This window comes from Saccopteryx leptura, chromosome 6 (genome assembly GCF_036850995.1).
Source record: "Saccopteryx leptura isolate mSacLep1 chromosome 6, mSacLep1_pri_phased_curated, whole genome shotgun sequence".
NCBI lineage: Eukaryota > Metazoa > Chordata > Mammalia > Chiroptera > Emballonuridae > Saccopteryx > Saccopteryx leptura.
In genome coordinates, this window is record NC_089508.1 from 77445243 (window position 1) to 77468798 (window position 23556).

The 23556-nt window shown below is 40.5% G+C and overlaps 1 protein-coding gene across 3 annotated transcripts in view; it reads left to right on the forward strand.

The window, feature by feature from the left end:
- TTBK2 (tau tubulin kinase 2) overlaps nucleotides 1–23556 on the forward strand; it is a 215205-nt gene that overhangs the window by 91404 nt on the left and 100245 nt on the right. For all 3 annotated transcript variants that reach the window (XM_066343762.1, XM_066343763.1, XM_066343764.1), the window contains exon 4: nucleotides 15737–15810. In XM_066343762.1, coding sequence (XP_066199859.1) covers nucleotides 15737–15810 — 74 coding nt within the window. The remainder of the gene's footprint in view (nucleotides 1–15736; nucleotides 15811–23556) is intronic.

Here is a 23556-nt window from a genome sequence, read left to right on the forward strand (position 1 = left end):
TTGGAGTTCTGTTTGCTTCTTGAACTTGAGGCTTTAGTTCTTTCCACAGGCTTGGGAAGTTCTCATCTATTATTTGTTTGAGTATGTTCTCCATTCCATTTTCTCTCCCTTCTCCCTCTGATATACCTATTATTCTTATGTTATTCTTTTTGATGGAGTCAGATAATTCTTGTAGGGCTATCTCATTTTTTTTAATTTTTGAGTCTCTTTCTTCTTCTCTCTGTTGTGCCTCAAGTTGCTTGTCTTCTATTTCACTAATCCTCTCTTCTATCTGACCTGTTCTATTAGCTAAGCTTGTTACTTCGTTTTTCAGCTCGTGAATTGAGTTTTTCATCTCTGTTTGATTTGTTTTTATAGTTTCAATTTCCTTGAACATATATTCTTTGTGTTCATTGAGTTGTTTTCTGAGCTCCCTAAATTGCCTTTCTGTGTTTTCTTGTATATCTCGGAGGATTTTTAGGATTTCTATCTTGAATTCTCTGTCATTTAGCTCCAAGGTTTCCAATATATTAAATTTTTTCTCCATAGATTTTTCCTCATCTAGCTGTGTTACCTGTCTTTCTTTTGTATCCATGATATTCGATTTTCTCTTCCTTAATGGCATCTGAGGGTGGTTTTGTTGATAGTATTAATGAGATTTAATAAAGAATAAAAAATTTAAAAAAATAATTAAAAAAATCGAAAAAAGTTGTTTTTTTAAAAAAAATTAAAAATGAAATAAAGAAAAATAAAATAAAAATTTAAAAAAAAAAAAAAAAAAAAAAAAGGAAATTATTCCCCCCCTCCTTTTTTCCTCTCCTCTCCTCTCCCCTCTTTCTTGATAAAATCTTGTGGTGGACTGTGAATTATAACAAACAATGCCTGTGATGGAGGGCCTGAATTGGGGAAAAGTAATGAAGGGGCAAAAAAAAAAGAAAGAAAAAAGAAAAAAAAGAGCGTATGGACCCACAAAAAGCAAATAAGGAAAAAATTTGGGTCAAGAATAAAATGATTTGCTTTTAGGTGTTGGTTGTCTAAGAGTTATGATGAGAGGATTAAGAGGAAAACGGAAAAATGGGGGGACAAATTAAAAAATTACTATTGTATTTAGTGGAACAAGAACTAGATAATATGGAGAGCCAGGGATGGGAGCACTGCTAGTGAGTTAAAAAGGTGAAGTAAAAACCCCCCAAAATGCCACAAACATAAGTTTGAGTCCCAGATAAGATAATTTGTTTGTTATTGAGGTTTGAATGAGAGGAGATGTAAAGGAAAAAGGAAGAAACTAATATAGAGGGAGAAAAGAAAGAGAGAGAGAGGAAAAAAAAAAAAAGAGGGAACCACTAAAAGAAGAAAAAAGAAAGGAGAGAGAGAGAGAGAGAGTTAAGGGTTTTGGAGTGCAACCCTCATAGAGAGAAAGGAAGAGAAGAGAAAAGATAATGGGAGATGTAACACTTATGGGTAGTGTAGTTCAAGGAGAGGAGAGAGTAAGACCGGTAGAGAGTTAATCGGCCAAATTGGAGGAGGAAAAAAAAAGTATCAAGAATGAAGATAAGAGAAACAAACGAACAAATATAATAAAATGGGATAGGTTATAAAGTCTGCAGATTATTCTTGATTTTGAGAGGTTATCTTCTTGCTTTTTCTTTTCTCTCCCTCTTCCTGGTCAGTGACTCTGTACCCCGGGTTTTGCCCCTTTGCCACTCTCAGGTGGAGGTTTGCAGTTGATAAGTCTCTATGGCAATGTCATGTATTGTGCTTTAGTCTCGTTGGCAGTCGAGGCTATTAGCATTTATAGGCTCCGACAGTGAGAGAGTCCGTGTTCCTGGAGCCTTTCTCCTAGTCTTTCCTTCCTCAATTAGTAGCCTGATAATCCAGCTATGGGGTTGCTACTGCCTCTGCCTGGATAGTAAGAGGCTCAAAGAGCTGGCAACTCCCCACTCTATTTCCACTCAGCACAGGGCTCTGGGTAAGGCTCAGTCAGTCAGAGCTGCTAGCATAATCAGGCGGGCTTTCCACCCACTCACAGACCTCTGGCTCTGCCACTCTGTCCGGTAACACAAGCGGTGCCCACTTCCGGGGCGCTTGGAGAAAACTCTCACTCACTGGCTGCGCGCGCAGACCAGGATATCCGGCCAGCAGTCTCACGCTCTGAGTGAAACCCCCGACCGCAGGGAAAAGTTGCAGCGTTGGAATTGAGTCTCGCTCCGTCCCCGTGCACGGCTTTTGCAAGGCGCTGGGGCGGCCCGAGATTCCGCTTTGGCCCACACAAAGGCCCCTGACTCTGCTCCTCTGTGCGATGACACGGGTGCGCACTGCCGAGGCACTCGGAGGAATCGCTCACTCCTTATCTGCGCGCGCAAACCAGGATATGAGGCCGGCCACTTTCCCTCTGAGTGAAACACCCTTGGCAAGGAAAATCTCCACCATTGGAATTAGTTCTCACTCCCTCCCGTGCGTGGCTTTCCCAGGGCGCTGGGGCTGCCCAGAGACTCTGCCCTCAGCCCACAGAAAGGCCTCTGACCCTGCCTCTCAGTGGGGCAACACGGGCACTGACTCCCGGGGCCTAGGAAGAAATCTCTCGCCCACTAACTGCGGACCAACCAGGAGACCGGGTAAAATGGCCGCGCCGCTTGTCTTTCTTTGTTTGGGTTTGGCGCGAGTGTTAGCTTGTATTGCCCGGGTTGCCACAGGATCAGATTTTCCTCGGCTTGGATCTCTGTGCCACAGCCTGGTTCGGCCGTTTGTATTCACCCCCTTTGCCCGCCTCAGTTTCTATATTCACAGTTACCAGAGAAAGCCGCCCTGTTTAGGTTAGTGAGGAAGGCGGAGCATTTCTTACTCCCTATTTCCTTCGGGGTTTGGTTATATATTTAGCCAATTTTTCACTCAATCATACCTTTGGGTGTATTGCGAAGCATCTGGAAGCTCCAAGTATAGGTTTTTCTGTTTCTGGTTGAAGATCTTGTTGAGTTTTGGGGGAGATTTATCGGTATCGCTTCCTACCCCGCCATTACTCTGACGTCATCTTTCTATTTTTAATTTTTTGAGGAATCTCCATACTGTTTTCCAAAGTGGCTGCACCAGTCTGCATTCCCCCCAGCAATGCAGAAGGGTTCCCTTTTCTCCACATCCTCGCCAGCACTTATTATGTTGTTTTGTTAATGTGTGCCATTCTGACAGGTGTGAGGTGTATCTCACTGTGGTTTTAATTTGCATTTCTCTAATGTTGAACATTTTTTCATCTGTCTATTGGCCATCTGTATGTCCTCTTTGGAGAAGTGTCTGTTCATTTCTTTTGCCCATTTTTTGATTGGATAGTTTATCTTCCTGGTGTTGAGATTTACAAGTTCTTTATAATTTTTGGTTATTAACCCCTTATCAGACGTATTGTCAAATATGTTCTCCCATTGTGTAGTTTGTCTTTTTATTCTGTTCATATTGTCTTTAGATGTGCAAAAGCTTTTTAGTTTGATATAGTCCCATTTGTTTATCCTGTCTTTTATTTCACTTGCCCGTGGAGATAAATCAGCAAATATATTGCTGCAAGAAATGTTGGAGAGCTTACTGCCTATGTTTTCTTCTAAGAGGCTTAAGGTTTCATGACTTACATTTAAGTCTTTTATCCATTTTGAGTTTATTTTTGTGAATGGTGTAAGTTTCATTTTTTTGCAGGTAACTATCCCATTTTCCCAACATCATTTGTTAAAGAGACTGTCTTTACTCCATTGTATGCTCTTACCTCCTTTATCAAATATCAATTGTCCATATAGGTGTGGGTTTATTTCTGGGTTCTCTGTTCTGTTCCATTGATCTATATGCCTGTTCTTATGCCAGTACCAGGCTGTTTTGAGTACAGTGGCCTTGTAGTATAACTTGGAAGTGATACCTCCCACTTTATTCTTTTTTTTTCAAGATTGCTACAGCTATTCGTGTTCTTTTTGGTTTCATATAAATTTTTGGAATATGTGTTCTAAATTTTTGAAGTATGTCATTGGTATCTTTATTGGTATTGCATTGAATTTATAAATTTCTTTGGGTAATATAGACATTTTAATGTTTATTCTTCCTATCCATGAACACGGTATATGCTTCCACTTGTTTGTATATTCCGTGATTTCTTTTATCAATGTTTTATAATTTTCCAAGTACAAGCCTTTAATCTCCTTGGTTAAATTTACTCTTAGGTACTTTGTTTCTTTAATTTCTCTTTCTGACAGTTCATTGTTGGTGTATAAAAATACCTCTGATTTCTGAGTATTAATTTTATATCCTGCCACTTTGCTGAATTCATTTATCAGATCCAGTAGTTTTTTGACTGAGACTTTAGGGTTTTCTATGTACAGTATCATATCATCAGCAATTAATGATAGTTTTACTTCTTTTCCAATTTGGATGCCTTTTATTTCTCCTTCTTGTCTGATTGCTGTGGCTAGGACTTCCAGAACTATGTTGAATAAGAATGGTGAAAAGGGGCACCTGTGCCTTGTTTCTGATCTTAAGGGTATAGTATTTAATTTTTTGCCCATTGAGCATGATGTTGGCTATGGGTTTGTCATAGATGGCCTTTATCATGTTGAGGTATGTTCCCTGTATTCCCACTTTGCTGTGAATTTTGATCACGAGTGGGTGCTGGATTTTATCAAATACTTTTTCTACATCTATTGAAATTATCATGTGGTTTTTTCCTTCCTTTTGTTTATGTGATGGATCACATTGATTGATTTGTGAATATTGTATCAGCCTTGCCTTCCCAGAATAAATCCTACTTGACCATGATGTATGATTTTTTTCATATTTTGCTGGATCCGATTTGTTAATATTTTGTTGAGGATTTTAACATCTATATTCATCAGGGATATTTGCCTATAATTTTATTTCTTTGTGTTGTCTTTGCTTGGTTTTGGAATCAGAATTATGCTTGCCTCATAAAAGGAGTTTGGCAGTCTTCCTTCCTCTTGAATTTTTTTAAATAGCTTGAGAAGGATAGGAGTTAGTTCTTCTTTGAATATTTGGTAGAATTCACCTGTGAAGCCATCTGACCCAGGGCTTTTGTTTGTTGGGAGTCTTTTGATAACTGTTTCAATCTCATTTGTTGTAATCAATCTGTTTAGGTTTTCTAATTCTTCCAGATTGATTTTTGAAAGATGATATGTTTAGAGGAATTTGTCCATTTCACCTATGTTGTCTAATTTTATGGCATATAGTTCTTCATAGTATTTCTTACAATCCTTTGTATTTCTGCTATCAGTTGTTACTTCTCCAATCTCATTTCTAATTTTATTTATTTGAGTCCTCTCTCTTTTTTTCTTGGTGAGTCTGGTTAAAGGTTCATCTATCTTATTTACCTTTTCAGAGAACCAGCTCTTGGTTTCATTGGTCCTGTGTATTGTTTTTTTTAGCCTCTATGTCATTTATTTCTGCTCTGATCTTTATTATTTCCTTCCTTCTACTTCCTCTAGGTATTACTTGCTGTTCTTTTTCTAGTTCTTTATATATATATTTTTATTTTTTTGCATTTTTCCGAAGCCAGAAATGGGGAGGCAGTCAGACAGACTCCCGCATGCACCCAACCGGGATCCACCTGGCACACCCACCAGGGGGCGATGCTCTGCCCATCTGGGGCATTGCTCTGTCGTGACCAGAGCCACTCTAGTGCCTGAGGCAGAGGCCACAGAGCCATCCTCAGTGCCCGGGCCAACTTTGCTCCCGGAGCCTTGGCTGCGGGAGAGGAAGAGAGAGACAGAAAGGAAGGAGAGGGGGAAGGGTGGAGAAGCAAATGGGCACTTATCCTGTGTGCCCTGGCCGAGAATCGAACCCGGGACTCCTGCATGCCAGGCTGACACTCTACTACTGAGCCAACCGGCCAGGGCCTCTAGTTCTTTTAGATGCAGGGTTAAGTTGTTGATTTGAGCTTTTTCTTGCTTCTAAAGGTATGCCTGTAGTGCTATGAACTTCCCTCTCAGGACTGCTTTTGCTGTGTCCCATAAATTTTGAGTTGTATGCTCATTATCATTCGTTTCTAGGTATTTTTTTATTTCTTCTTTGATCTCATTGTTAACCTATTCATTGTTTAATAACATACTATTTAGTTTCCAAGTGTTTGAGTATTTTTCAGTTTTAGTTGATTTTTAGTTTCATGCAATTGTGATCAGAGAAGATGCTTGATATGATTTCAATCTTCTTAAATTCATTGAGACCCCTTTTGTGCCCTAACATGTCTATCCTAGAGAATGTACCATGAGTGCTTGAAAAAAAAAAAATTCTTCTGCTTTATGGTGAAAGGTTCTGAAGATATCTATTAAATCCAGTTGATCTTGATGATCTATCTAGTGATGTTAGTGGGGTATTGAAATCTTCTACTATTATAGTATTGCTGTTGATCTCACTCTTTATATCCATCAAAATCTGCTTTATATATTTAGGTGCTCCTATATTAGGTGTATAGATATTTACAATGGTTATATCTTCCTGTTGGATTGCTCCCTTTATCATTATGTAGTGACCTTCTTTTATTTCTTACTATATAGCCTTTGTTTTAAAGTCTATTTTGTCAAATATAAGTATTGCTACCCCAGCTTTTTTTTACCATTTCCATTTGCATGAAATATTTTTTTCCAACCTTTTACTTTCAGTCTATGTGTATCTTTGGTTCTGAGGTGGGTCTCTTGTAGGCAGCGTATGTGAAGGTCTTGTTTCTTATTCATGCAGCTACCCTATGTCTTTTGATTGGATCATTTAAGCCATTTACATTTAAGGTTACTATTGATATGTAGTTGTTTGTTGCCATTTTATTCTTTAAAGCTACATTGTTCTTTTACTATATTATTTTTCCCTTTGTTCTGTTTACAGCAGGCCCCTTAACATTTCTTGCAGCATTGGTTTGGTTGTAATGAATTTCTTGAGGGTTTTTTTTTTTTGTCTGGGAAGCTTTTAATTTCTCCTTCAATTTTAAATGATAGCCTTGCTGGATAAAGAAGTCTTGGTTGTAGACTCTTGTTCTGCATTACTTTGAATATTTCTTGCCATTCCCTTCTGGCTTCAAGTGTTTCTGTTGAGAAGTCAGATGTCATCTTATGGGGGCTCCTCTGTAGGTAATAAACTGCTTTTCTCTTACAGGTTTTAGTATTCTTTATCTCTTAGCTTTGGTATTTTAATTATGAGGTGTCTTGGTGTAGATTTTTTGGGGTTTCTCTTTAATGGAATTCTCTGTGCTTCTGGAACCTGTGTGACTTTTTCCTGCATCAATTTAGGGAAGTTTTCAGCTATGATTTCTTCGGACAAAGTCTATATCCCTTGTTCTTTCTCTTCTTCTTCAGAAACCCGTATGATGCGGTTATTTCTCTTCATGTTGTCACAGAGCCCTCTTAGAGTTTCCTTAGACTTTTTGAGTCTCTTTTATTTTGTTGCTCTGCTTTTGTGCCTTTGTTTATCTTGTCCTCTATCTTGCTGATTCAGTCCTTAGCTTCATCCATTCTGCTTTTAATTTCTTCCATTGTGGTCTTCATTTCTGATATTGTATTTGTCATTTCTGGTTCTTTTTTATTATTTCAATGTTCTTTTCTATACTTGCTATCTCTTTATTTAGGTGCTTGTTATGTCCATCTGTTGTTGTTCTACGGTCTTTGAGCATCCTAACAATCATTATTTTAAACTCTGCATCCGATAACATGGTTATATCGGACTCATTTAATTCCTTTTCTGGCGATTTCTCTTCATTCATTTGGGTTGCATTTCTCTGCCTTCCCATTTTACCTATGTGTAAGAAGGGTGTGGCCACAGGAGTCCAATGGGTGTGGCCTCTGTGTTCCCTAGGTGTGGTCTGTATGCAGGCCCACCACCCCCTCTGTTGTTGTCTTGGGCATTTTGGTCTGGGTGTTGCTGGTGCCAGCTTGCTGGACAGTCACTGTGGTTTCTGCCTCTCCTCTGTGGGTGGAGCTGTGTTCACATGCCTCACCCCCATGGGCCCAGCTGCGCCCCTGTGCCCTGTTGGGGCTGCAAGCCACAGCACCACGGTGTAGGGCTACACACCTATGTTCAGCCACGGGTCTCTGCTGTTTTCCTGGCTTCTGCCCCGCCCTCGCATGCAGGAATGTGCTCTCCGTCAGGCTGTAAGCCCGGCTCCCCAGGATTGCTGCTTTCTTGCGCTGGGCTACAAGCCCCAGCTCTGCTGGTGGAGCTGCGTGCCCAAGCTCAGCTGCGGGTGTCTGTTGGTTCCCTGTCTTTCGCCCCACCAGGGCTGTGTTCTCACACTGGGCCACAGCCCCGGCCCCACAGGCTGAGCTGCGTGCCTCACTCAGCCACAGGTAACCACGGGTTCCCCGGCTTTTGGGCTTTCGCCCTGACCCCGCAGCCGGGAGTGCAGTTGGATCACTCTTGCTCCCCCCCCCCAGACATGGGTAGGGCTGCTTTTGTGCGCTCCTTTTGCCTCCACAGCTGCCGGGCAAGACTGAGCTCCTGCTGGGCCTCAGCCATGGCCAGCCCTGCTTCCGCCCCCGCTGATGGAACCATGGTTCTGTGTCTGGCCGCTGCTGCTGCCCGACTTTCAGCTAGCACTCAGCAGTGTGGGTGGAACAATGCAGCTCAGACCTTATCACTCAATACTTTATCTCTAAAGGCCCCCTCATTCTAAGCAACTCTGCTCTGAGTGCTACAGGAGAGGTTCTGTTTGGCTGGGGTCCTACTTCCCTTTGCTGGTATTGCTGATTCCAGGGGAAATATTCACTTCAGATTTGGGGAGTGACTCAGCCCAGAGTTTAGGGTGGCTGTCCCTCAAAGTGTTTTTCCCTGTGCCTCCTAGATTACACTCTCTTCCTGCTACTCCAGTCCTCTCATCTCTCCTTGACCCACAGAGCCCCAGGTAAGTGGTTGTGAAAGAGGTTTTCTGTGCCATGCCTTTAAGAAGAATCCTGGGTCTGAGAAATCTATCTCTTTCTTACAAACAGTGTCCTGGCTTGTTTTACCGCTAAATTCTGTCTGTAAGCCTCTTCTAGGCTCTGGGGCTGCAGGTGGGGCTTTATTCCTGGGGCCCAGGACACTCCCCTCTCCACTAAACTCACTTCCTACCACGCTAGTCCCTCCGTGCTGCCTCTCACTCAGGGGAGCTGGGCAGCCCTCTCCGCGTTTCCAATTTTCCTATCAGTCTCAGTGTGTTTTCTTCACTGATCCTTGGTTAAAGAGTCTTCTTAGTTTAGTCCATAGTTGGTTTTTCTAGGTGATGGTTTTTAAAATTAAGTTGTAATCCACTTTGGTTTTGGGAGGTGGAAGTTGGTATGTCCACCTATTCCATCGCCTCGGACATTTCTTATACAATATTTTTTCTTATATTTATATATTGCCTCAGGCAAGGGAAACAAAAGACAATATAAACAAATGAGACTTCATCAAACTAAAATAACTGCGCAGGCCGTGGCTGGTTGGCTCAGTGGTAGAGTGTCGGCCTGGCATGCAGGAGTCCCGGGTTCGATTCCCAGCTGGGGCACACAGGAGAGGCGCCCATCTGCTTCTCCACCCCTCCCCCTCTCCTTCCTCTCTATCTCTTTCTTCCCCTCCCACAGCCGAGGCTCCATTGGAGCAAGGTTGGTCCGGGCGCTGAGGATGGGTCTGTGGTCTCTGCCTCAGGAGCTAGAATGGCTCTGGTTGCAACGGAGCGACGCCCCAGATAGGCAGAGCATCGCCCCCTGGTGGGTGTGCCAGGTGGATCCCGGTTGGGCGCATGCGGGAGTCTATCTGACTGCCTCCCCATTTCCAACTTCAGAAAAATACAATAAATAAATAAATAACTGCACAGCAAAGGAAGCCATCAATAAAATTAAAAGACAACACACTGAATGGGAGAACATATTTGCTGAAACATCTGATAAGGGCTTAAGATACAAAATTTATAAGGAACTTGTAAAACTCAATATCAGAAAAACAATCTAATTAAGAAATGAGCAAATGGCCCTGGCCAGTTGGTTTAGTGAATAGAGCATTGGCCTGGTGTATGAATGTCTCAGGTCCACTTTCTGGTCGGGGCACATAAGAAAAGCAACCATCTGCTTCTCTCTCCTTCCTATCCCCCTTTTCTACTTCTTTCTCTCCTATAGCCAGTGGCTCAGTTGGTTCAAGCATGGGCCCTGGGCACTGAGGATTGTTCAGTTGGTCGAGCACATCAACGTCAGGCACTAAAAATAGCTCAATTAATTTGAGCATCAGCCCCAGATAGGCTGCTGGGTGCATCCCAGTCAGGGCACATGTGGGAGTCGATATCTCACTATCTCCCCACCTCTCACTTAAAAACAAGGAAAGAAAGAAAAAAACAAGGAAAGAAAAGAAGAAAAGAAATGGGCAACGGAACTGAATAAACACTTCTCCATAGGAGACATATAGATGGCCAATAGAAACATAAAAAGATGTTCATTGTCACTAATCATTAGCAAAATGCAAATTAAAATGACAATGAAGTACCACCTCACACCTGTCAGAATGGTTGTCATCAATAAATCACCAAAGAACAAATGTTGGCAAGGATATGCAGAAAAAGGAACCCTTGTGCACTGTTGGTGAAAATGCAAATTGGTGCAGCCACTGTGGAAAGCAGCATGGAGTTAGCTCCAAAAAAAAAAAGGGGACTTCCTAATGACCCAGTAATTCCACTTCTGGGAATTTATCCAGAGGGACCCAAAACATTAATTTGAAAGAATATATACACCTCTGTGTTCATTACAACGTTATGGAGGGTGTCAAGTCTATTGAGAGTAGATAAATAATTGAGGAAGATCATTCTCCAAGAGAGATTTGCGTGCTGTTAGTAAGGAGGAATGAATGCTGGATAGTTAATCAAGTATAGTAAATACTTTGTAAACAGATTATCTCACTTAATTCTTTCAATAGTTCTTCTGACCAAACAAACTTGCTCAAAGTTTCATAATTATAAAGTTGCAGAGTTGAGATTTAATTCTTAAGTTAATGCTTTATTTCCCTTTCCATAGAAACGACAAGGTTGCAGGTTCAATTCCTGGTCAGGGCAAACAGGAAGCAACCAATGAATGCACGATTGAGAGGAACAACAAATGAATGCTCCCCTTCCCTCTCCTTTCTCTTTTCCTTCCTCTCTCTCAAAAAACAAAACAAAACAAATTCTGGGGCTGGAGGAATTAAAGAGAGGACATTTCTAGTGATCTTACAGAAATAAAAAGTATTATAATAAAGAAATATGGACTATATGACAATAAATTAAATAACTTACATGAAATGGACAAATTCCTAGAAAGACATAACCTATGGAAACTGACTTATGAAGAAATAGGAAATCTGAATAGACATACAATGGGTAAGGATGATTTGACTTTGGATGGTAGGCACACAATGCAGTATACAGATCGTGTATCATAGAAAAGGTATACTTAAAATCTATATGATATTGATCAGCTGACTCAGTGGTAGAGTGTTGGCCTGGTGTGTGGAAGTCCCGGGTTTGATTCCCAGTCAGGGCACATAGGAGAAGCACCCATCTGCTTCTCCACCTGTCCCCCTTCCCCTCTCTTTCTCTTTCTCTCTTTCTCTCTCTCTCTCTCTCTCTCTCTCCCCCTACTCCCTCTGCCTCATTCTCTTTGTCTCTCTCTCTTGTCCCCTCCCACAGCCTGGCTCAAATGGTTTGAGCAATTTGGCCCTGGGTGCTGAGGAATGCTCCATGGCCTTGTCTCAAGTGCTGAAATAGCTTGGTTGCCAAGCAATGAAGCAACCGCCTCAGATGGGCAGAGCATCGCCCTGTAGGGGGCTTACTGGATGGATCCTGATAGGGATGCATACAGGAATCTGTCTCTGCCTCCCTGCCTCTTGCTTCTCACTTAATAAATAAATAAATCGATATGATCTTACTAATGAATACTACCTCAATTTAAAAAAGAGAATAAAAAATTAAAATTAACAATAAATTACAAAATTTTATAATAATAAAAACACCTACCCATTGTTGAAAGTCCAGGCCTGGATGACTTCACTGCTGAATTCTAAAAACATTTAAAGGAAGATTAATGCCAATTTTTAAAAACAGACTCTTCCAAAAAATACAGAAAAGGAGGGAACTTTTCCTGATTCATTCTATGAGACCAGTATTACTCTGATACCAAAAGCAGTCAAAGATATTAAAAGGAAACTACAAATCAATGTCTCTATGAATATAGATGCAAATATCCTTAGCAACATATAAAAAAGGATTCAGCAACATATAGAAAGGATTATTGACCATGAGTAAGTGGAATTTATCTCTGGAATTCCAAGTTGGCTCAAAATATGAAAATCAATATGATACACTGTATCAACAGAACAAATGCCAAAAGCATCATGATTATGGTAGTATACACAGAAGGCCCATTTAATAAAACCTAGTACCCCTCATGATAAAAATTCCAAACAAACTAGGAATAGAAAAGAACTTCCTTACCTGATAATGGACATCTATTAAAAAAAAAAAAAGACTCATAGTTAATATGATAGAAGACTGGCTTTTTCCACCAAAGATAAGGAACATGACAAGGATTTCTACTTTTTGCCATGTCTTTTCAAGTCAAGAAAATGAAATAAAATGCACTCAGATTGGAAAGAAGTAAAGCTATCTCTAGTTATAGGTGACATGATCTTATATATAGTAAATCCTCGGGAATCCACTGAAAAAATTATTAGAACTTATAAACAAGTTCAGCAAGATTGTAGCATACAAGGTAAATATACAAAAATCATTTATATTATAAGACAGTGGCAATGAACAAGCCAAAAATGAAATTAACAGAACAATTTCATTTATAATAGCTTCAAAAAGAATAAAACATGTAGGAATAAATTTAACAAAAGAAGTGCAAAACTTTTTTTCTGAAAATTACAAAGCAGTTGAAAAAAATAAGGCATAAATACATCAAAAGATATGTTTGTAGATTGGAAGATAATATATATATATATATATTTTTGGAAGAGAATATTATTGACATGGTAGTACTCCTGAAATTGATCTACAGATTGAACACAATGCCTACCAAAATCCTAGCTGGCTTCTAATGGACAAACTGATTCTAAAATTAATATAGAATTGCAAGAGACCCTAGATAATCAAAACTGTTTTGAAAAAAGAACAATAGGCCCTGACTGGTTGACTCAGTGGATAGAACATTGGCCCAGCATGTGGATGTCCCAGATCGATCCCCTGACAGGGCACACACGAGAAGCAACCATCTGCTTCTCTTCCCGTTTCTCTCTCTCTTCCCCTCTTGCAGCCAGTGGCTTGATTGGTTCTAGCGTTGACCCCAGGGGCTGAGGATAGCTTGGTTGATTCAAGCATCAGCCCAGATGGGTTGCTGGGTGGATCCTGGTTAGGGGGCTTGCAGGAGTCTGTCTTTGTATATCCCCTCCTCTCACTTTAGAAAAAAAAAAGAACAACAAAGTTGTAGTCTTAAACTTCCTGATTTCAAAACTTAGTATAAAGTGACAGTAATGAAGACATGGTACTAGCACAAGGATAGAATTATAGCTTCCTGATCAGGTCGTGGGGTGGTGGATAAGAGCATTGACCTGGGACGCTGAGGACCCAGGTTGAAATCTTGAGGTCACCAGCTGGTGCGTTAATTTGAACCTTCCTCATCTTTTACCTGGAGTAGTGTATTAACCACCTAGTTGATCTCCCTGCCATAAGTCAGCATGTAATGGTGATTAACGTTCTCTTTCCAAAACACAGCCCAAATCATGTAGCCCTCTTGCTTGAAAACCTTAGAACTAGCCCCTCCCCCACCATTATCTAATAAGGAGTCAAATCTGAACTCCATGTGGCATATAAGACTTCAGCATACATTTTATGTTTCAGTATGCCACCTTTTAACTGTTATCCAACCCTCTAGCCTATTAACTCTTCTTTTTCTCTTTTTTTAATTAAATTTTTAAATTTATTATATATATTAACATGGATTCAAGTGCACCACTCAATATAACACCCTCAACCCCCCACAATGTGCCCCCCATTGCCCCCCTCCCCAAATCCCCTCTGCCCTCTGGAATTTGCTGTCCTGTTATCTGTATCTGTGTGTTATGTATATATATATAATTTCACTAATCCCTTCAGCCTCTCTGATCCCATCCCCTCATCCCTCTTCCCTCTGACAACTGTCCCTCTGCTCCCTGTGACCCCACTTCTGCCTCTATTCCATTCCTCAGTTCATAGGTAAGTGAAATCATATGGTATTTGTCTTTCTCTGCCTGTCTTATTTCACTTAACATAATAATCTCCAGGTCCATCCATGCCATTGCAAAAGGTAAGATTTTCTTCTTTTTCATGGCCTTAGAGTATTCCATTGTGTATATGTACTACAGCTTCTTTATCCACTTGTCCATTGATAGACACTTGGGCTGCTTCCAGATCCTGGCTATTGTAAACAATGCTGCAATAAACATGGGGTGCATATCTTCTTTTCAATTAGTGTTTTGGGATTCTTAGCATATATTCCTAAAAGTGGGATAGCTAAGTCAAAAGGCAGTTCCAATTTTAATTTTTTGAGGATGCCATACTGTTTTTCACAGTGGCTGCACCAGTCTGCATTCCCACCAGCAGTACGGTAGGGTTCTCTTTTCTCCACACCCTCATCAGTACCTGTGGGGGTTTTTTTTTGGTTTTCTTTTTTTAATTTTTTTTATTTATTTATTCATTTTAGAGAGGAGAGGGAGAGACAGAGAAAGAGAAAGGGGGGAGGAGCTGGAAGCATCAACTCCCATATGTGCCTTGACCAGGCAAGCCCAGGGTTTCGAACCAGCGACCTCAGCATTTCCAGGTCAACGCTTTATCCACTGTGCCACCACAGATCAGGCAGTACCTGTGTTTTGATTTGTTACTGAGAGCCATCCTGGCAGGTATGAGGAGGTATCTCATTGTGGTTTTAAATTTCATTTCTCTGATGTTTAGTGACTTTGAATATTTTTTCATATGGCCATATGTATGTCCTCTTTGGCAATGTGTCTGTTCATCTTCCTGGTGTTGAGTTTTAGAAGTTCTTTATAAATTTTGGTTATTAACTCCTTATCAGATGTGTCAGCGAATATGTTCTCCCATTGTGTGGGTTGGTTTTTTGTTTTGTTAAAAAGCTTTTTAGTTTGATATAGTACCGTTTATTTTGTCCTTTATTTCACTTGCCCATGAAGATATATCGGCAAGAATATTGCTACGAGAGATATTGGAGAGTTTACTGCCTGTGTTTTCATCCAAAATTTTTATGGTTTCATGATTTACATTTAAGTATTTTATCTATTTTTTTTCTTTAGCTAGAGAGACAGAGAAGGGAACAGACAGATAGGGACAGACAGAAAAGGAAAGAAATGAGATGCATTAACTCATAGTTGTAGCACCTTAGTTTTTCATTGATTGCTTTTTCATACATGCCTTGACCAGGGCGGGGGGAAGCTCCAGCAGAGCCAGTGACCCCTTGTTCAAGCCAGCAACCTTTGGGCTCAAGCTGGTGACCATGGGGTGTGTGATCCCATGCTCAAGCCAAAGACTCTGCACTCAAGCTGGTGAGCCTGCACTCAAGCCGGTGACCTTGGGGTTTCAAACCTGTGTCTTCAACATCTCAGGCTGATGCTCTATCCACTGCACCACCACCTGGTCAGGTTCTTTAAGGTTCTTAAAACAGGTTCTTTATATTCCATCATAAAATGCTATACAGAAAAACAAATTATTAATTTTTCAGAAGAGAAACTATAATATAACCTTTTCCACTGTTTTCTTTCTTTCCTTATCCAGGGAAAGACCATGTTTGTAGATTTATTGGCTGTGGAAGGAATGATCGCTTCAACTATGTGGTCATGCAGTTGCAGGTAGGTTACCTTGAAAGTGTATCTTAAAATCTTACAGTTTTGATCCAGGTACCTAATTATAGTGGAAAAGAATAATAATAATGACATTCTTGATATCATCTCAGAATGTTTTATATTATGCAGATGAAAATTTATTTAAACAGACTTGGTACAGATATTTCTAAAGATGGAAGGATTGTTCCTGTCAACTATTTGAGTTGATCCATATCATCACTGACTGTCATAATTGCAAAGTTTTCAGTTCACACATGGATTGCTGGATATAATGTGAGTCTTGCTCTCTCCCTGTCCCTTCCCTTTCTACCCATTGTTACTTTAAGGACTATAGTTTTCTGTTTATGTGTTCAAGTACCAACCTTAATTGCTTGAAAATGTAAATGTAAGCACTAGTTGAGATAGAGGAAAAATTCTATCCCTTTTTCTCTTTTCATTCTTTAACATTACTCTCTCTGTTCCCTGTCCTTTAGATGGAAATTGGAGGTGGGTTGGGGCAGCAGTAAGAGAAATTCAGAAGGGGAATATTGGAGTAATGACTGCAACAGGAAGGAGAGGGGAAACCATCACCTTTCTGATTCTACCTCTGCCCCTGAACACACATACCCCACACCTCCCCCTTGATCTATAGCCATCCTCAACGTATAAAAGCGTTATTCAGCTTGCTGCCTAAGTTAAAGATCTCAAGGTTTCTTTTTCAGCTTTAGCAAAATTTGTTTTGGGCACATGGTTCTTTTATTTTTTCAACTTTACTACATAGCAGTGATTTCAGAGACATAGATCCTAGCCTAAGTGCTTCTTCTTTTCCTCAGAAGGCTTTTCTTGTTTCCATCAATTATCCTTCAGCACTTGATGTAGATTTAAAGATATTTATCTATGGACTTTAGCCTTAAAGTCTTTGAGTTATGTGTTTTGCTATTTCTGGAGCCAGCCCAGGTTTATTTCTTGAGGCAGCTATTCCTGGACCTTTTTAGGTTATTAATATGGACTCTGCTTTTTCTCCCTTTGGCCAATAATATTATAATTTTTATATTTTAAACTATGATATTATAACTTTAAACTATGATATATTGTTTTATTTTGGATTTAGAAACTTCTTATAGGACAGGTTGTATCTCCATTTTGCAAATGAAAAGGCTGAAGCTCAGGGAAGTTTGTGGTTGGTCTGAGACTGGTTACTTGATGGGTGTTAAGGCTTGGTGAAAGCCTAAGGCCGGTGTTCTTGGCACAATTAAAGAAAACTCTTCAGATTTGTTCTTCGGTTATTAATAACTGGAGAATATGGACAGGAGCTTTTTCAAGACTGCAGAGTGCCTCTTGTCTTAGCACATGCTTGTTTTTATTTTATTTGCAATTACTTAAATCTCACTTTCGGAAATGAGAAGGCTCTTAGTCTGGGAAAACTAAGGAGGCTTGTATATCAGGTAATGATAGCTTTTGTGGCCCTTGGCACTCCCCTGTGGACCCATCCAAGAACCTTTCCATTTGACTTGCATGCTATCCTTTTTCCTGTCATAAGAAAATTAGCCCTGAAAAGAAAAAAAAAAGAAAAAGGAAATTAGCCCACCACTAACCACCCCCATCTCTACATTTAGGGTTGTCTTGATTTGGGACAAGGTTCAAGTTAGTATAACTGTTAGTGGGTACTCTCTTGACATATTAAAGATTACTAGTAAGTTTCTCCCATATATTTTTATTAAAATTTACATGCTCAGACCAAGCTTCTCACTGACATTACTAATTTCTTCTAAAAACTGCAAATTCACAACAGTGTGGTGATTGCTGAGAAAGGAGGAAGGTAGAGGACATCATAGAGGGCATAAATAAAATAAAACGACCAAATTCATTATTCTTAACTAAATTTTACTCTTTTTTTCCCAGCAATTCAGTTATATAACACCTGCTTTAAAATTTTTAAGGAATGAATTTTATCTCTGTTTAGCAATTCTAGCTATTTATCATTAAAATGGATCTTAAAATCTTACAGGATTCAAACAGTTATAGACATTTCTTTTTTCATTTCTACTGATAAGAACTTGGCCATGTCTCATTTATTATCCTGTCACCATTGAGGCTTTACAAGAACATCCTTAGGGTGATATTTTGTGATAAGCATATCACCTAGGGAGGGGCAAAAAAATATTTTGAATCCTGTAACCAGTACAGATGTAGATCAAGATTGCCTAACATCAGAGTTGTCATATCTTTAAAATTTTTATTATTATGGAAAAAAATTAAACATACACAAAAATAGAGAGAATTACATAATGTACCCATGTACTCATCACCCACTTTCAATAATTATCAAGCCTGACCTGTGGTGGTGCAGTGGAGAAAGCGTTGACCTGGAAGGCTGAGGTTGCTGGGTTGAAACCCTGGGCTTGCCTGGCCAAGGCACAGACAACAAACAATCAATGAACAGCTAATGTGAAGCAACTCTTGAGTTGATACTTCTTGTTTCTCCCAACCCCTCTTTCTCTCCTCTCTCTATAGAATCAATAAAATCTTTTAAAAAAATTATTTATATATGGCCAATCTTGTTCCAAGTAAATTTTTTCTCTCCTTTCCCTCCCTAGATTATTTCAAAATAAATCCAAGAAATATTTAATCTGTAAATATATTAATATATATATTTCTAAGAAGTATTCCTTTTTTTCCATCTTAGTCACACTACACAATAATTCCTAAATAACATCAAATATCAAGTCAGTCTTCAGATTTGCTTGATCATATCTTCCTATTTTTTGTATTTGGTTTACTTGAATCTAGTTCCAGACAGAATCACATACTACATTTGGTGGCTATATGTCTTTTTTATTTTTTTATTTTTTCAGAGACAGAGTGAGAGTCAGAGAGAGGGATAGATAGGGATAGACAGACAGGAACGGAGAGAGATGAGAAGCACCAATCATCAGTTTTTCGTTGCAACACCTTAGTTGTTCATTGCTTCTCATATGTGCCTTGACCGTGGGCCTTCAGCAGACTGAGTGACCCCTTGCTTGAGCCAGCGACCTTGGATCCAAGCTGGTGAGCCTTGCTCAAACCAGATGAGCCCGCACTCAAGCTGGCGACCTTGGGGTCTCGAACCTGGGTTCTTCTGTATCCCAGTCTGACGCTCTATCCACTGTGCCACCACCTGCTGAGGTGGTGGCTATATGTCTTAAGTCTCGTGTGTGTGTGTGTGTGTGTGTGTGTGTGTGTGTGTGTGTGTGTGTGTGAGAGAGAGAGAGAGAGAGAGAGAGAGAGAGAGAGAGAGATTTTATTTTGGGGGGTACAGAGGATAGTTGAGAAACATCACCATGGGTTCTTAAGTCTGTTTTAATCTGTAGGTTCCCTTTTTTTTCTTACAGTTTTCTTTTTGTTGTTTTTCTTCTCATTCATAAAAAAGGGAGTCATTTGTCATGCAGAAGTTCCCATATTCTGGGTGATGTTGTTTAGCATGTTCTTCTATTCCCTGTATTTTTTTTTTATAAACTGGTGATTAAATCAGATTCCAGTTTTTTTTTGTTTGGCCAAAATACATCAGTAGGCAGTGTCTGGCTGTCTCTTTTTAGTAATATTTTCTTTTCGTTTTTGTTGTTTGAGGGAGAGAGAAAGAGAAGCAGGGAGGGAGGGAGGGAGGGAAGAAAGGATAAAGAGAGGGAAATGGACAGACAGAGACAGACAGGAAGGGAGAGAGATGAGAAGCATCAACTCATATTTGTGGCACTTCAGTTGTTCATTGATTGATTGCTTTCTCGTATATGCCTTAAACAGGGAGCTCTAGCCAAGCTAGTGACCCCTTGCTTAAGCCAGCGACCTTTGGGCTCAAGCCAGTGACCATGGGGTCATGTCTATGATCCCATGCTTAAGCCAGGGAGCCTGCGCTTAGCCTAGATGAGCCTGCATTCAGGCGACCTTAGGGTTTCTATGCTAGGTCTTCAGCGTTCCAGGCTGATGCTCTATCCACTGAGCCATTGCCTGGTCAGGCTCACTTTTAGGAACGTTAAGATTAATCAGTGAATGCAGAGACTGTCAGCCTGATTCATTCATTTTAAAGTTTCCAGTGGTTTGGCCCTGGCCGGTTGGCTCAGTGGTAGAGCGTCAGCCTGGCGTGCGGGAGTCCTGGGTTCGATTCCCAGCCAGGGCACACAGGAGAAGCGCCCATCTGCTTCTCCACCCCTCCCCCTCTCCTTCCTCTCTGTCTCTCTCTTCCCCTCCCGCAGCCAAGGCTCCATTGGAGCAAAGTGGCCCGGGTGCTGAGGATGGCTCTATGGCCTCTGCCTCAGGCACTAGAATGGCTCTGGTTACAACAGAGCGGCGCCCCAGATGGGCAGAGCATCGCCCCCTGGTGGGCGTGCCTGGTGAATCCCGGTCGGGCGCATGCGGAAGTCTGTCTGACTGCTTCCCCATTTCCAACTTCAGAAAAATACAACAAAAAAAGTTTCCAGTGGTTTTTCTCTAAGTTTCATCAATCCATTAGAAATCATTTCCTAGATTCATTGAGGTTGCAAATGTACTATTCTAATTCTGTTATTTCTAATTGATGTATTAGCTAGAATTCTTTAAAAAGCACTCCACCAACTATTAGGTTATCCTAAGGAAGGATAATATTTCATATAGGAAGGAAGGATTAATACTTGATTTTTTAAATTTTTATTTAATTATTTTTAGAAAGATATTGTGAAAGAGACAGAGAAACATTGATATTTTTGTTCCACTTATTTATACATTCATTTTTTGATTCTCATATATACCCCAACTAGGGATCAGACCCACAACCTTGGCATATTGAGATGACACTCTAACCAACCGAGCTACTGAGCAGGGTCTGATTCTTTCCTTTTATTTACCAGTTTTCAGAATAATGAGTTGCTTTCCTGTTATTTTGAAAAGGGGACACCTCTCAGTGTTTTTTCTAGATTTTATTTATTGATTTTAGAGAGAGGCAAAAGAGAAGTGGGGAAAGAGTGGGAAACATCAGCTTGTAGTAGTTGCTTCTCATATGTGCCTTGACTGGGCAAGCCTGAGGTTTTGAAATCATTGACCTCAGTATTTTAGGTCAACGCTTTATCCATTGTGCTACCACAGGTTAGGTTGTTTTTAAAAAACATAATTATGAATTCACAGATTTAACATTTTGTGTTTTTCTTTTTCATTTTAATCTTTATTTTATTTTTTTTTAGGTGAGAGTAAGGGAAATAGACTCCTGCATGTGCCCCAACCGCAATCCACCCGGCAACCCCTGTCTGGGGCTGCTTACAACTGAGCTATTTCTAGCACCTGAGGCGGTGGCTCCATGGAGTCATCCTCAGTGTTTGGGCCCACATGCTCAAATCTGTTGAGCCATGGCTGCAGGAGAAGAGAGAGAGAAAGAAAGAAGGAAGAGGGGAAGAGAAGCAGATGGTCACCACTCCTGTGTGCCCTGACTGGGAATTGAACCGGGGACTTCTATACTCCAGATCCACCCTCTACCTCTGAGCCAACTGGCCAGGGCCATTTTGTGTTTTTATTTGTTTTTGTTTTTTTAATTTTTCATTTTAATCGTTATTTTTCTTCCCTCCCTTCCTCCCCCCCCTCCCTCCCTCCTTCCTTCCCTCCTCCCCTCCCTCCGTCTTCCCTCCCTCCCTCCCTCCTTTCTTCCTTCCCTCCCTCCCTCCTTTCTTCTTTCCTTCCTTCCTTCCTTCCTTCCTTCCTTCCTTCCTTCCTTCCTTCCTTCCTTCCTTCCTTCCCTCCCTCCCTCCCTCCCTCCTTGCTTTCTTCCTTCCCTCCTTCCCTACTTACTTACTTCCCTCCCTCCTTCCTTCCTTACCTCCTCCCTCCCTCCTTCCCTCCTTCCCTCCTTCCCTCCCTCCTCCCTCCTTCCCTCTTTCCCTCCCTCCTTCCCTCCTTCCCTCCCTCCTCCCTCCCTCCCTTCTTCCTTCCCTCCCTCCCTTCTTCCTCCCTTCCTCCCTCCTTTCCTTCCTTCCTTCCTTCCTTCCTTCCTTCCTTCCTTCCTTCCTTCCTTCCTTCCTTCCTTCCTTCCTTCCTTCCTTCCTCCTTTCTTCCTTCCCTCACTCCTCCCCTCCTTCCCTCATTCCCTCCCTTCTTTTTTTCTTTCTTCTTTCTTTCTTTCTTTCTTTCTTTCTTTCTTTCTTTCTTTCTTTCTTTCTTTCTTTCTTTCTTTCTTTTTTTTCTTTCTATTTTCTTTCTTTTTTTTTTAATATAGAGGAAGGGAGGGTAAAAGAGAGAGAGAAAGAAGCATCAACTCCTCACTCTGCTTAGTTGTGTCCCCATTAATTGCGTCTCGGGATTGAGTCTGTGCCCTTGGGAATGCCCTGGGACCCTTGGGGATCTCTCTGGCAACCCTGGGATCAAATCGGTGACCTCAGTGCTCTAGGATGATGCTCTATCCATTGTACCACTGACCCAGGCTGTTTTTCTTTTTAATGTTCAAATTCTCCCATCTCTGGCTATCAAGACTTCCTTCAAGTTTGATCCTGATTAATTTTGACAGGACTAGACTGCAGCAGTCTTTGATAGCATCTTTACTTTATGGTACAACATTGTGTACCTGGCTCACTGTATATATTTCATGCTTCAGAGCTGGAGTCAGCCATTCTCCCTTAAGCTTTTATTTCTGTTAATGGGAAATGGTATTTAGAGACCACAATCTAGATGTTATGGATGCCTAATGAAACTGAATTGGTCATTGTTTTAAATTCTTTTCAAGTGGATGGATTCAGGATATGTTTTTGTTTTTTTTAAAGAGAAAATATATCATGGTTTATGTTGATTTTTCCAATTCAAATTTGTGATAATAGAATTGCTAATAACCTCTTTGATTTTATATTGTGAACTTCAGGGATCTGAAAGTACATCTCTTTGCTCTTATGTACTTTTAAAAATCTATAGATGAAGTGATATAATTGGGATTTACATGAAAATAATAATCCAGTGTATGCGTGTGGGAAGGGAAAGGAGGGTGTGTGTTGTGGGGTGTGGGTAGTGGATAACAGTCAAGGGTTCATTATGTTATTTTCTCTTTCTTTAAGTATGTTTAAAATTCCTAATAATTTTATTTGTATTTTTGGGGATCATGTTAAATTTTAGAATTAGGAAGAAGTAAATTTACTTTTTAATTTCAGCAATATTTCATATTACTATGTACAAGGATTCTATTTTTTTATTGGCTGCATATTAGTTAAGATGATTGTACCATAGTTTATTTAATTGTTCCCTTATTGATGGAGATGTAAAATGTTTTTAATTTTTATCTATAATAAATAATCATTTTTAGTATATACTCTGATATACAAGGTGAAACAAAAGTAGTTATACAGTTGTTTGTATGAAAAATATAATAATAATAAATGATAATACAAGAATAAACTGTTTTGCATATTCACAGCAGTAAACCTACTTTTGCCCCACTCTGTATAATTTCTTGGATCCAACCTACACGTGTTCCTTTATTTCTTTTTCTATTAAGTGGGAGGCAGGGAGGCAGAGACTGACTCCCACATGCACCCCAACCAGGATCCACCTGGCAAGCCCCCTCCTATACAGTGCTCTGCCTGTCTGGGCGGCTGCTCCATTGCTTACTAGCAACAGAGCTATTTTAGTGCCTGAGGCCAAGGCTGTAGAGCTGTCCTCAGCACCCAGGGCCAGCTTTGCTTGAACCATTCGAGCCATGGCTGTGGGAGGGGAAGAGAGAGAGAGAGAGAGAGAGAGAGAGAGATGGGGTTGGGAGGGAGAAACAGATGGTTGTTTCTTCTGTGTGCCCTGACTAGA